A 14,335-nucleotide genomic window follows, 5' to 3' on the forward strand; every position below is an offset into this window, starting at 1 on the left:
GAGATACACCCACTTTTTTTGCAAGTCATGCCAAAAACAACAAGCACCCAATATATTTCAGAGCTAGCTAGCTGCAAGGCACAGATTTATTTGCTGGAATGGCCACTAAAGAGCAGAACCAAGGTATAAAGACTGTCATGTTTACTATAAAGGATAAACCCAATGATTGCTAAAGCATAAAACCCTCATTGGTGATTGCTAACCTTGTGTGCTTGCTATCTGTTTTCAGAGCTCACAATTGACGATCTGAAGACAGAAATGAAACTGACTGATGAGCAGCTCAATACAGCAATAAAGGAACCAGATCTACCCGAGTTAGCAGCATGTTTCGACAATGTTCACAACGGCTATCTTGAAAAACTGGGGCTCTTACCTGGAGAACAAACTGACGTGAGGACTAGAGCATTTGTAGAAGGCACTGTGGCAGGAATGTTGCTGGCTTTGAAATGTTGGATACTGATCAACAGACTAAACGCCACTTTCCGAGCTCTGCTACTCATCATACTCTCCCTGCTAAAAGAAGACGTTGCTGTTCGAGTGTGCAAGTACTTGTCTGACAAACGTGAGTCTGTCATGTGAGAGTGTGGTCATTGTGGTACCATACGTTGTGGGAGTGATTGCAACCAAATAAGGAACTTTCAACTTAATTGCTATTGTTACACATACAATTCTCTATTAACTACCACTAGGAATGGTACTCACCTATTGTTTTGTTTCCCCAGACTCCACCACCTCGTGTCCCCCCTCCCGAGAGAGGGTCCTGCTGAACCACAAGTTGTCCTCGTACAGGGACTATCTACAAAGTCTCTACAGAGCACAAGTATCCACATCAGCCACACAATGGCCTCCTGTCCCAACAAAGAAAATTTTCAAACTAGCCATGATTCAGAAAGAAGAAATACAGAGAGGAAGAATCGACGATGAATTTGTTAGGCTAACAATTAGGGGGAAAATTGATGATATTTTACTTCAAAAAACTCCAGTTAACTTGACAAACATTTTCTCTGAGATTGGGGATAGACGAAACTTTGTGTTGATTGAAGGAGCTCCCGGCTCTGGCAAGAGCACCCTTGCTCTACACATCTGTCAGGAGTGGGCAAAGAGGAAACTGTTCCAAGAGTTTGATATTGCAATCCTCGTGAAACTGAGAGATCCACTTGTTAGAGAAGCCATTACAATTTCTGACTTACTTCCCTGCACAAACAAAGCGATGGCTAATGAAACAGAAACTGCAATTATGTCACTGTATGGCAAAGGTGTACTGTGGGTGCTGGACGGATGGGACGAACTTTCTTCTGACCTCCCTAGAGACTCAATCATCAACAAACTAATTCGACCAGACATGTCACGAGAAAGTCCGCTACACGAATCAGCTGTAATTGTAACATCTCGCCCGTCGTCTTCGGCTAAGCTCCACCCACGTGTATCGTCCAGGGTGGAGGTGTTGGGGTTCACTCCACATGAACTACAACAGTATTTCAAGGAGTGTCTGAAAGGTGACTCACAAGCTGTGCAGACTCTACTGGAGAGAATTCGAGAGAACCCAGTGGTAGAAGGTAGCTGCTACCTCCCCCTCAATGCTTCCATTGTCGTTAATTGCTTCCTTTCTGACAACCACTCACTCCCCACATCCAACCACGGGATATTCACATCACTCGTCCAGAGCTCTCTCAAAAGATACCTCCAGGATAGGTTGGGGAAGACCACTCCAGTGGGAGACATCACATCCCCAGACTCACTGCCCTCAGAAATCAGAACACAGACCATACAAATGTGTCAACTTGCATATCATGGGATTGAACAAAACAAAGCAACATTTACTGACGGTGATTTGGCCGCTCTTCGCATTCCGAAGGAGATTTCAAACGTTGGATTATTACAAACTGTTCCCAGTATCATTAGCAATGGTCATCTGGTTTACTACTGCTTTCTCCACTTGTCTATTCAAGAGCTACTAGCAGCAATCCACATCTCTCTCATGTCTCCCAAGCAACAAATTTCTGTATTCCAGAAGCTGTTTGGTAGTCCTCGGTTCAGTGCAGTCTTCCAGTTTTATGCTGGCATCACCAAACTGAGAACTAGTAGACCAATCCTCAGCTTGCTACCTCGATTCTTGTGTCCAGTTCCAGCCACTGTTTTTGATCTGGTCAGAAAGGTTGTCAAAAATGAGAAAGAGAAAGAGTATGGTGAGCCGAAGCCCCTTTTGTTTTCCCTCATCAATTGTTTGTACGAAGCTGAAGACTCGCGACTGTGTGTGTTTGTGGCTAATCTTCTTAATCACAATCTAAATCTTGATAGCACTACAATGAATCCTATTGACTGCCTCTCTGTTGGATATTTCGCATCAGCTTGTTCCAACACCAGTAATGTATTCACACTTAGCCTCAACAATTGCTCTATTGGTGACCAAGGCTGCAAATTTCTGGCCCGAGGACTCTCCAAGTGTCCCAACTCTAATAATGATATTCCTACAGCAGGGATACACATCGCTGAGATTATCGAGAACACTATTTCAATATCTAAATTGGATTTGTCTAATAATGCCATTGGTAACAGTGGACTTTGCGAACTCTGTGCGGCCTTGTCCACTAACACATCATTAAAGAGCCTGGACCTGTTCAGGTGCTCACTAACAATATCAGACGACAATGGAGCTGCCCTCTATCAACTTCTGAATACAAACAATTCCCTCGAATATCTTATTTTGTCATTTAACACAGTGACTAGCTGTCGTCACATTGCTGCTGGACTTGCAGTCAATAAGACTCTGAGAACATTGGGATTTGATTTCTGTAAACTGACTGATCAGAGTATCGAGGAGCTATCAACTGGACTGATCAACAAGATTGAAACACTGCACATATGGGGTAATGACTCAATAACAGAAGATGGAATGAAGACGCTTGCCAGACATCTAACCACCCACTGCTCTGAACTGACACGATTGTTGATACCCGACCACCTAAGATCCTGTATCAAGACAGTATTCAGGGACGCTAACGAAGAGAGGAAGAGAAATGGACTACCCGAGATTGATGTTAAAAATAAAAAAAAAAAATATGCATTCGATTATTAATTTATAATTAATTGATTATTATTAATAATTAATGTTTAGTTATAATTATATTATGATTATTGTTGTTATTAATTAATTAATAAATGTTAATTAATTTGTTGTGTTATGCATCTAATCTCTATCATTGGTCAATATAATTATAGCACATGTACAGATGGTGACGAGTGAATTCAATGCTTCCTACTGACACGGAGAGCATGTCATGCACTAGCTGTATGTATGTAACTGAATACACTATTGTAATAATGCTATAATCTCCACCTAGCTAGCCTCCTTCACAGGCTTTCAAGAGAAGTGCGGCCTGGGTCGGGATCGAGGCTAATCTCGACATGATTTACTTTTGACAACAATTATATTATTACTAGGACAATTTACAAAACAGTTAGTGTACAGAAGACTAGAAGTATGTCGGCACATTACATAACAATTACCTAAAAACAAATCAGTTGGAATTGGTCAATATAGCACAGTAATAATGATGGTTTAAATTCAATGCTCCCTACAGTGTCACAGAGAGCACATGCACTGTACGTATAAAACTGTCAATGAATGTAGTGGAAATCCAATTTAACGCTCTGTCGATTTTTGTTTATAGGAAGATGAGCAGATTAACGTTCACTTTGGCCCTTCCAAACATCTTCATGATTGCTAGGCCCTCGTATTGCAGCTGAAGGAGGTCCTGTGTGGGGAGAAGAGAGGGCAGTGAAACACTTCAACTAGTATAAGACAAAGAATGCATGTATTTGTAAGACAAATGAATACATGTACTTACATACACCGTACAAGCATACCAACACTATACCTGACACAAGGCAGTAAACTTCTTGAACACTTTACGTACCTACTAAATTACACCACACCACTTTTTGTAGCTGGGTAGGTAATGGTCGTAAATATTGTGAGTGAAAATGTGCATGCTGTTTTGGTGAGGAAAAGTGATGACCTTTTCTGAGGTAAAAAATTCACCACTGTACAAAAGTTCCAATAGTAGAAAAGCAGCTGACCTTTAATTGCAAGTTGGCCTGACCACTTTAAAGTTGCTTGCTACGCCCCTGCATGAAGATTGGGGCATAAAAATAAGTTAATAGCCTCACACTGGAGGAATTGTTAAAGTCTAGATTAGTAGTATAGTCTGAGCTTCAGTCAAACAGTGGACAAAGTACGTACCAGAGCAATTAATGGCACATGTGATGATTATCATGTTGTTTAATAGAAGTATGCTAGTATAACGGCTACTCAAGTATACGGAGACTCACAGAGTGGGTGGAGCATATCTCCATGGACGCTGATGTATGGATGATTGGCTTGGTCACGTTAGAGTACGCGTCGATACCCAGCTATCTGTCCGGGGGGTCCACAGTCGATGCTCGCTGGAAGAACCCTCTGTGGGGGGTACAGTGAGAGTCATAATTATTATTATGATTCAGTTCCGGGAATAAATGTCATAGAAAGTCACTAATTGACTCACATTTTTTCCAGTCGAGGTAAATGGAACACAGCTATAGGTTACGTCTCTGTGGGACATGTGAAATTGTGTATCAGGTTTTAAGCAACTAATAAGGATTATCATCTATTAATCTTGTTGAGCGCACAGTCCATTCTACCCCCCGCCCACACACACCTGGTCAGTAGACAGCTGATTGCCTATCCACAACATCGAAGGATTTTATCGCAGCTATGTACTTCATTGTACAGCTGCAAGGGGAGTGACGTGTGATACAGTGTGATTCAATGAAAGTCAGTACAACACAGTTAGTGTATGTTTACCAAAGAGGTACATGAGATTGTTCTGACAAATCATTCTTGTACTCTCTAATACACTAACAGGGTTTCATCTAGGACAACAAGTTGGGGGGGGGGGGAGATTTGGGAGTGCGTAAGCGCAAGTGTTTGGCTATGCCCACTTAAAAAAAGTTGATTTAATACTAATGTGATGATGTCATTATTCTACAAGATTTGGGGGGGGGGGGAAGAACCACCCCCCCTACTAGATGAAACCCTGACTAACTGATACAGTATCAAAGATGCAACCTTTTACATGGCAAAATTAAAAACGGCCATTGTCAAAGTAATGTAGACGCAATCGGCATCATGTATAAATTGTGTATTTGGCCTAAGCCATATTCAGTACATACTATATAGCAGGTCATTTTCGTAGGTTATAACATTCAAAACAAACAACGTCTACACACAGTAAGTGCAGTAGTAGTAGATCTAAGAGGTAGTCTAATGCTCAAGAATGATGGAACATCTTATATACATATAGTAGTCATCTGCAGAATTGTGTAGAGGAGATGTTTCACCATCTTTGAGCATTAGTTTACCTCTTAGATCTACTACTACTGCACTGCACTATACTGCACTTACTGTGTATATAGCTAGTAGGTATCTTCAAGACCAGCTAGCTCACTGACAGTTGACAAACTAATGCTCAATGGAACATCTCTACACAATTCTACTACTACTGCATGCACTTACTGTGTATATAGTAGGTATCTTCAAGACCAGCTAGCTCACTGATAGTTGACAAACACTCTCTGGGACAAAAACCATTGTGTAGCTCTTACTTCAATATTTTACAAACTTCCTTTATTTAGAATAATAGCGCATGCATTGCAGAATGCAGAGGCTGCAAAATATGGTGGGCCGTTTGTTTCAAAATTCAAATGTTACATTTTCATTCAAATCACATACATTCATTCAAGATGTGCAATTTTCATTCAAGAGCATTCAAGATTATTCATTCAAGATTCAAGATTTTGATGGATGCATAAACATGCATAATTTCAGATGACTTTAGCCACACTTTGTGGTTTTATTGCATGGTGTAGTTGTTTTAATTAACAGGAAATGGGGTTCACAATAATCAACTCCCTCCCTCAGTAGTGGTAAGGTGATTCCCAAACCAGAAACATGACATTGATTGACGAAAATTAACAAGAGGTCAGGGGTTCGTTGCCGACCTTCGAGTTTTGAGCATTAAGCAAAGGACATCTTATAAATGTTGTGTTTTAATGACTGTATATGCATGCATGGCATGCATATCTTGAATAATTATTGTCGACTTGAATGCATTAAAATCTTGAATGACAATTGCATGGTCTTGAATGGTCAGTGGATCTTTGGATCAATTTAAATTTATTTTGGGCAGAATTTCAAATCGATAGAAATTTATGTATTTTTTGATTTTGAATATTTTGAAACTGCAAGAGTACATGCAAATGAGTGCATTCTATTTTCAATTCTTGAGGAAGAACTGGTTCTGAGTTGCGTGCAGAAAAAAGCAGTTTCATATTTTGCACCCACAGGGGTTAGCTTATAATGACCTTTGTACTCTAAGAAGCTGTGCACTTTATAGTCTGTTATAAAATCAGTATTATGTGCACCTAGCTTGTATGCGTACAGGTTATGTTAACAGTTGTATCCCACCCTGATTGACAATGACAATTACACCCCCTGTCTGTATAGGTGTTCCAAGTACCATGGCCAATAGATGAGTGTTCCCAGCATACAGACGGTACTATACATATAATCATACAGTTGTTCGATTGCACACACACACACACAATAATATCATAATTTAATTGATCCTTCAACATTGAAATGTTTAATAATATTAATTATGTACAGTTAAGGAAGTACATTATTATATTATACATAGCAGAGTCGTGCAGTTGGCTAGCCTCGAGGAAGTGATTGGGATATCAAGGCTAGCAGTTGGCAAGGTTATATTCTGGCTATATTTAGCATTGCATTGGAGCATGGCTTCTCAAGAGTACAAAGGTCATTTTAAGCAAACCCTGTGGATGCTATAAGCGCTAGTGATGGTCAAAAATTGAAAATGCTTTTTCTGCACGAAACTCAGGACCAATTCTTCCTCAAGAAATTAAAAGTAGAATGCACTCATTTGCATGTACTCTTGCAGTTTCAAAATATTCAAAATCAAAAAATATATAAATTTCTATCGATTTGAAATTCTGCCCAAAACAAATTTAAATTGATCCAAAGATCCACTGACCTTGAATGAATACTGTATATGCATCTTGAATGAATGTATTGTAATCTGAATGAAAATATAACATTAATTTTGAATTTTGAAACAAACGGCCCACCATACACCATAGCAAAAACACATTGATTTTACAATGTAAAAGGGTGGGCCAGCTCAGCACAATTCAAATAGCAATCAAAATTCCAGGCTCTTATATCATTCAATGACAATTTAGATGAAAAGTAGCGAAGTACATAGTATGTTAGAACATTAGGTCGTTAATTAATCAATTGCAACGTGTCAATAGTACCATAGAGATAGTAAAGGGAAGGGATTGGAAACACAGGGATTTCACATGGCCCATGCGTGTCGCACCGGAAATTGACAGGAAGTTAATTTAATGGGAGGAGATTGGGGGAAAAGCTGCTTATTATAGATGCTGATCAACTACTTAGCTACTGTACATGTAGTTGCTCTGGTTGCTGCTGTACATCTGAATGACTGACATTTTTCTCTTTGCAAATACTTGAGTAGAGATTACACATTCTCAACAAACCTTGAAAATAACAAGGCATGCATTTACAAAGAAATTAAATCTAGGAACTCGATAATTATTTATACTTTATGGTACTAGTACTAGGCACTGTTCATTATAATAGACTGCCTCATAACATTATGACTTTCACACAATCACACAATTTTGATGTTTACATAAAAATGTTTACAAACACAAAACATAATTTTTATGAGCCTGACGCCCTTTTAGGCAATGGTGTATTCTCGTCATCGGTCACTGTTTAGCTCTTGCAAAAGAATTTACTAATCATAATACATAACAGTGGGGTTATCATGTGTCCCTCCCCTCTGCCGTTGGCATAAAAGGGTCTTGGCAGATTTTCTGATTTTCTGAGTACCCCTGGGAAAAAATGTATGGGTAAGTTTGAATTAGTATATTTCCAAAACGATAAACGTTAGCAAGGAAAATCTTTTCTTACTGCACATCGGGATCATTAAGCAACATGTAGAACTAAACAATAGTGATGTACAATTTATTGTTAACCAGTAGCTCCCCCGCAAAACAAGTTACTTTTGAATCCTTGTTTTCACACTTAAAAGTAAATATTCAACATTAAACAGCATAATGCTCAACTTGGCTATGCCTACTGCATATTTCAATGCTCCCTCTACACTCTGATCACTCTCAAGCAACCATGACTACTTCCTAGCTCAAGATATCCCCCCACAAAGTTTCTTACTTACCAATCTTAGCTAAATACATGTAAAACAGTGTAACATGGAGCTCTGATGATCAAATAAATGAGGTAAATGATGTAAACCATACATTTACTATGGATAATGTACATACAGGATAGCTCTGCCAGTGCTTACTGCAGTTTTCTTCACTTTCTTCTCTTTTGTCTTTGCATCTGGCTCGCAATCAATCGCAATCAATACTTGCGGAATGCAACACGCATGGTGTCAGAATTCTCTAGGGCAATACATTGGTCACCTGAGATGTTTCCAATCCCTCCCCTCTACCATAGATGTAGGAGAGAGGGATTGGAAACGGAAGTAGATTTCAATGTACTTCACATATGACCTCGATAAACATCCGCGCCTCGCTGAGGGCTAATCTATTCCCCAGGAACTTCGCGGGTAACTGAGATTATTGCAAATCTAGGATTTTATGAGTTGTCACTAGTATCATAGATAGTAGAGGAAGGGGATTGTGAACGAGATCACGTGCGCTATAGATCATACATGAGAGCTGAGGTCTATCCGCGTTAGACCGCGAATTGACTAATTTTGAGCGGGCTAAAGACTTTTCAGAGTTTTACTCGGTTCTAAAGGTAAGAAACGACTATCTAAGAGCTTTAATGTCAGTAGTAATCTATACTAACAATATTTTGAGCGTTTTAAGTAATAAGATATACCTGTTGAGCTACAAGTTAGCTATGACTCACCATTTACCTGTTTTTAGCACTGTTTGGGGAGAATCTAGTTTCTGATACACTTTTAGAAGCTAGTAAGCATATTGGCTGTTTCCTTGACTTGAGCTTTAACAGGATAGCCCCTTTTTTTGATATGTAAGCTTTTTGTTGTTCTCCAGTGTTGTGAAATAAGTCGAATGGGGTGCCTTCTTTGTGTGGGGTGTCCTGATCTGACTGTTCACAATTGAAAGTTTTAGTGTGAATTTTCTGATTCTTTTAGCTTTACTCTATGAGAATAGCTATTACATAGTAGCTGTACTAACTCGAAAGAAGAATTTTTCCTCAATGAAAAAGTGTGAAAATGTCATGTTGCTCTTTTCCCACACAGGTGTGATTGTAAACAATGGGCATGGGAAGTCAGAAATTGCGTTTTTTTCAGCAAAAGAAAAGCAAGAAGCAGCAGACATCCCCCGTCTGCTCTCATCAGCCTTTACCTGAGTCGACCAGCAACTCTTGAATCTCTCCACTTCTTGGTTGCCAAGTCAGTGTTGAACTAATTGCCGTCAAGAACGTGCTCACCATTGTCAAGCTGCCAAGAGTTGATGTCATCGTCACCTCGTGTGTTCAGTGCCAGCTCATTTGGAATTTGTCAGTACGTTCTGAATATACCCTTACACCCCCTCTCTCCTCATCACTCCAGTTCTTTCAACCTAAGTTACCAGCGTGCTGTGCTATTTTGATTGAGATACATCGATTCCCTGAACTTTTGTGATGAAAATCCTGGCCTTAAATGTTTAATTAGATTTGTGAAAGCATTACTCTTCTACACTTATTATATAGTTGATCAGGTAAGTTCTGTCAAAAAATTGTTCACGAACCGTTACCCAAACGCAGAAGACCGGACTCTGACAACACATTCTGACTCATATCGTTCATAATGTACGTGTATCTTTACAATGTCATGGCTTGTCTGCAGTTCATAATAATGTTATATAGATGATGAGTTGTCATGGATATTTTATATTGTATAATTGTAGAGCATGGACACATTTCCAGAGTAGAAAGAACCTACAAAAAAAAGAATTTCAAAACTAAAAGCTTGCATACACACATAGCTCAGAGTCCCTACTTCCTTGATATGTCTTCACTAGCAGGAGGGCCCACAGAGGAGGCTGCAACCATACCCAGCAACACAGATCTATATACTTCCTGTCTACTTCCGGCCATTCTGCTAATGCTTCCGTCTAACACGGACAGTCCATGAAATTGAGTTCACGTGATCTCGTTCACAATCCCCTTCCTCTACTATCTATGCTAGTATTCTGTCAAGTTTTCCAGTATCCAATGCAACTGTGCTTTATATAGATAGTGAATAACCATTATTCAAGCTCTATTTACCGTTGCAACTATCTTCTTCATTGAATTTAGGTAAGTTTAATCATAGATTGAAGAGTTATGGTTTAATCTTGTATTGTACACATTTATCCCTTTTTCTCTGAAATGATTAATGTTTAGGTCATATACTTCAATATGCTTGTTGGTAAATCATGTGGTATCACCCCAAGCCAAAGAAAATTAGTCATACATCAGCTGGTAAAATTTAGTGCTAGAAAAAAGTTGAATTAAAGAGCACCACTAAAGATCCCTTTTTTGGGAATACGCTAAGTTTTACAGAAATTTTAATTTTAGGCATACATTCCCTTATGATTGGTGATCACCCCAAAAGCTAGCCTCGATCCCAGGCCGAGTTTTCGCTTTTATAACGGTTAGGCGAACAACTGGGCCTGGTACTAGTTGTCTGCGCATGCGTCAGTCGTTCGTCAGATTCTGACGAATGGATATTCTCGTTCACTTTCGTGACATTTATATTCGTGTACTATCGTGTACTAGAAGTCAGTTCCCGTTTTATCATTATTGGAATCGATTGGAATGGCTCTTAGCTGAAGCTTCTCTCTTCTCTGAAGCTTATTCTGAAGACTGAACAACAAGGGAAGAGGTATAAAGCTTTGTCAAGCTTGTTAAGGTCAGATATTTTTGTGTGGGCCCTATGGCTATGCTATCAAGTCTTGTTCATGTTTGGCAAGATCTACCGGTACGTAGGTAGACTATATATAGTTTCATCATTAATATGGTGGATCAAGTGAAGAGTGTGAGCTAGAGAACTTGGTGCTGCCATCACATCAGCTCGTCGACAATGACACTATAACCGAGAAATTTAATATGTATAGATCTACACGTATTTAAAATGTCTACTGTACAGGATCTAGGAGCAATGGCTAATATCCAGCTATCCCAACAGTGCTCCTCTTGGCTATACTAACAGACGAGACTGGACAGTTTGAGGTAAGGGTTTAACCGTCTTTGGTTTCTTTTAATATTGTCCTATACTCACAGGACTGGAGTATGACCTGCTCATTCGAGCGTTGCTGGGTAGCTCAGAGACATCAAGAGAATCTACGTTTTCTCAAGCAAAATTTAACTGAGTTACGAGTTGGGGCCTAGAATCACAGAAGTCCAGCAGCCTGCTAAATCTTTTTGAAATGTAATTTGAAGGCATTCAATCATCCTGAAGTTGCCCTGGGTCACTGTAATTGTGCTGCAGCACAACTGGCAACTCCCCAGGCCTTTGTGAAGCAGCTCCCTATGTGCATCTTTTGTGTACTCACTCTGTGCATTTTCTGTGTAAAAATTTCGATTATTGATTTATTAAATATTTTTGCCGACCACAAATATACAATGAAAATTTGACGCATGCGCAGACAACTAGTACCAGGCCCAGTTGTTCGCCTAACCGTTATAAAAGCGAAAACTCGGCCTGGGATCGAGGCTACCCAAAAGCATTAGTTTTGGATCAGGTGGATGTATAGCTTTTGTGTGCATGAATGTGTAGTCACCTATTTTTACCTCATAATTGTTATTGGCCCGGTAGTTAGATTGTGGTGAAGGGCCTGTAGGCCCGAGATATTTAACTACTACAAATGCTGTTTCATCTATATTTATGCCTCGAGGCGTAGCCGCACGAGGGATACGGTAAAGCTGACTGTGTGTGTGTCTGTCTGTGTGTGTGTGTGTGTATTCCAGCTATAACTGCTCAACGGTTGCAATGTAACGAAAACTAACAGCTTCTATAGGCTTCTAGCCACGTTCTCTTGGATTTTGATTCGTGGATTAGCAAACTAAAGCTTCTTTCTCGAGTTATGGCTAGTTTGACTCACATTGAAGGCTGTTGCAGTCTCTTCAGAATCTTTCATAGCATCATCTGTCCGCACAAACTTTCTATTCCACATATGAGTTAGCCTTGCACTAAAGCGCTAGCTTTTTGTTAGCTACAATACTCAGAAAATGTATGTTAAAACAGCTAGCTAGCAGTAGCCATTTGTGAAATTGATGTCTTTGGACACACCCTTTAATTATTCCTGTGGATGTAATGCGCATGCGCGCTCATCCCCCATGTGTGAGAAAAAAATAATATCCAAGATCCTCCTGGCAGAATCATCTTTGTCTTGAGGGCCTGGTAAGCCACAAAACACTACCATATAACAATATAGATAACAATATGCATGTACACAGGTCTTTTCTTCTTAGTCTTAGATATTATATACACTGAACTACACATAATACAACAATAGATGCATGTAAATAAGTCTTTTCTTCTCAGTGACTTTATATAGATAAGCTAACTTTAATACTAATATAACACTCTAATACTTTTAAGCGAAAGCAAAAACATGGCGAGAGGCATTAGCACAGCGCCAGCTTGAACACTAGTTTATATAGCAATACCTCGCAAGCCAAAACTTACTGAGTACGCTGAAGAAAAGAAGACAGAAGAATACCCCTCCTCTCTACACCCTACACGTCACCGCCCTCGTAAATGTTATCGGCTGTTCCGGCTATATATACACCCTTGTATACCTCACCAGCTTCTCTCCATCTAAGACTGTCTGATTAGAGTGCTAAACTAATCATAATTATAGCTGTAATAATCATTTTTATCGTGTAAGTTTTTGTTAATGTTGTTCGGTTTGATCCCACTCGTTTTACACTTAGAAAGCAACTGGCAGTGCTGTGGAGTGTTTTGCTGTCTCCAAGTGTATGTAATTATACTTAATGAATTGGAAATTGAAATGTACGCTCACCAGCCTAGTATATATAGAAACTTCGTACAATTGATTCATCACAATTATTAAGAAAGTTACATGGTGTATTATGTATCTTGTCGTATGAATGATCATGGTTATTGCCTCAAACTAGTGGATCGACTTCTTGATGGTTTTTTTTTCAGTTGGCAGCAAAAGAGCCTCTGACAGTCACAAATACATTCACAATTTCAGAGAACTAAGCATCCTCTGATGATTTTATATCTACTGTGAAACAAGTATCCAATACCACTAGCTCTGCACATTCTCCTTACTATTACCATGTACCAATGCACTGTTGATTGTACATGTGTCTCTTTCCCTATTCTTTCACCGCTTATGCAATGAGTTTTCCTCATTTGAGGCAAGAAAAGAAGACAAGAAAGCGAGGCGCGGATGTTTTCCGAGGCCCGCTTCCGTTTCCAATCCCTCTCTCCTACATCTATGCCTCTACTATCTATGATAGTACATGCAGATGATGTAAATAATTGAAGAATGCTCACATGCAATTGTCAATGAATACATGCAATTTGTTAATGAAATCCAATTTAACACTCTGAGGATTTTAAAAGTTCATGAGGAAGATGAGCAGATTAACATTCACTTTGGCCCTTCCAAACATCTTCATGATTGCCAGGCCCTCGTATTGCAGCTGAAGGAGGTCCTGTGTGGGGAGAAGAGAGGGCAGTGAAACACTTCAACGGGTGTATAAGACAAAGAATGCATGTATTTGCAAGACAAATGAATACATGTACTTACATACACCGTACAAGCATACCGACACTATACCTGACACAAGGCAGTAAACTTCTTGAACACTTTACGTACCTACCATCTACCTGTACACACACCTCACCTGGAGGACCAGCTCCACCTTCTCTATCTGCCTGATGTGATCTCAAACACAACATTTCCGAATCTGAACATGGGCGAGTAAGAAATAATGTTCACATAATTATAGCATAACTTTGCATAAGATCAAGGTCGTAGCAAGAGGTCAGGCTGGTCAGATTTTGGCCTAACCACTTTTTGCAGCTGGGTATAGTAATGGTCGTAAATATTGTAAGTGATAATGCGCATGCTGTTTTGGTGAGGAAAAGTGATGGCCTTTTTCTTAGGTAAAAAATTCACCACTGTATGCAAAAGTTCCAATAGTACAAAAACAGTTGACCTTTAATTGTAAGTTGCATGGCCTGAC

At 39.5% G+C, this 14,335-nt stretch overlaps 1 protein-coding gene and 2 long non-coding RNA genes across 7 annotated transcripts; 2 read left to right on the forward strand and 1 right to left on the reverse strand.

Moving 5' to 3' along the window:
* Positions 1 to 16: 16 nt before the first annotated feature.
* On the forward strand, positions 17 to 3,076 carry LOC135338954 (protein NLRC5-like). Its single transcript, XM_064535049.1, has 3 exons — positions 17 to 123; positions 230 to 562; positions 723 to 3,076. The coding sequence occupies exons 1-3, from the start codon at positions 99 to 101 to the stop codon at positions 3,074 to 3,076; spliced, it is 2,712 nt and encodes a 903-aa protein (XP_064391119.1). The 5' UTR covers positions 17 to 98.
* A 4,647-nt stretch (positions 3,077 to 7,723) lies between these two features.
* Positions 7,724 to 10,255, reverse strand: LOC135339194 (uncharacterized). The gene is made up of 3 exons (XR_010395871.1): positions 10,128 to 10,255; positions 8,457 to 10,066; positions 7,724 to 7,983 (listed from the first exon to the last, which is right to left on the reverse strand). It is a non-coding gene; the product is annotated as an uncharacterized LOC135339194 (long non-coding RNA).
* On the forward strand, positions 8,775 to 13,126 carry LOC135339185 (uncharacterized). Of its 5 annotated transcripts, none has more exons than XR_010395854.1 (5): positions 8,775 to 8,917; positions 9,387 to 10,426; positions 10,889 to 11,021; positions 11,259 to 11,341; positions 11,393 to 13,126. It is a non-coding gene; the product is annotated as an uncharacterized LOC135339185 (long non-coding RNA). The 5 variants fall into 5 exon arrangements; XR_010395856.1 differs by having other exon boundaries at positions 11,266 to 11,341; XR_010395853.1 differs by having other exon boundaries at positions 11,259 to 13,126.
* Positions 13,127 to 14,335: the final 1,209 nt, after the last annotated feature.

Source organism: Halichondria panicea, chromosome 7 (genome assembly GCF_963675165.1).
Source record: "Halichondria panicea chromosome 7, odHalPani1.1, whole genome shotgun sequence".
Classification (NCBI taxonomy): Eukaryota; Metazoa; Porifera; class Demospongiae; order Suberitida; family Halichondriidae; genus Halichondria; species Halichondria panicea.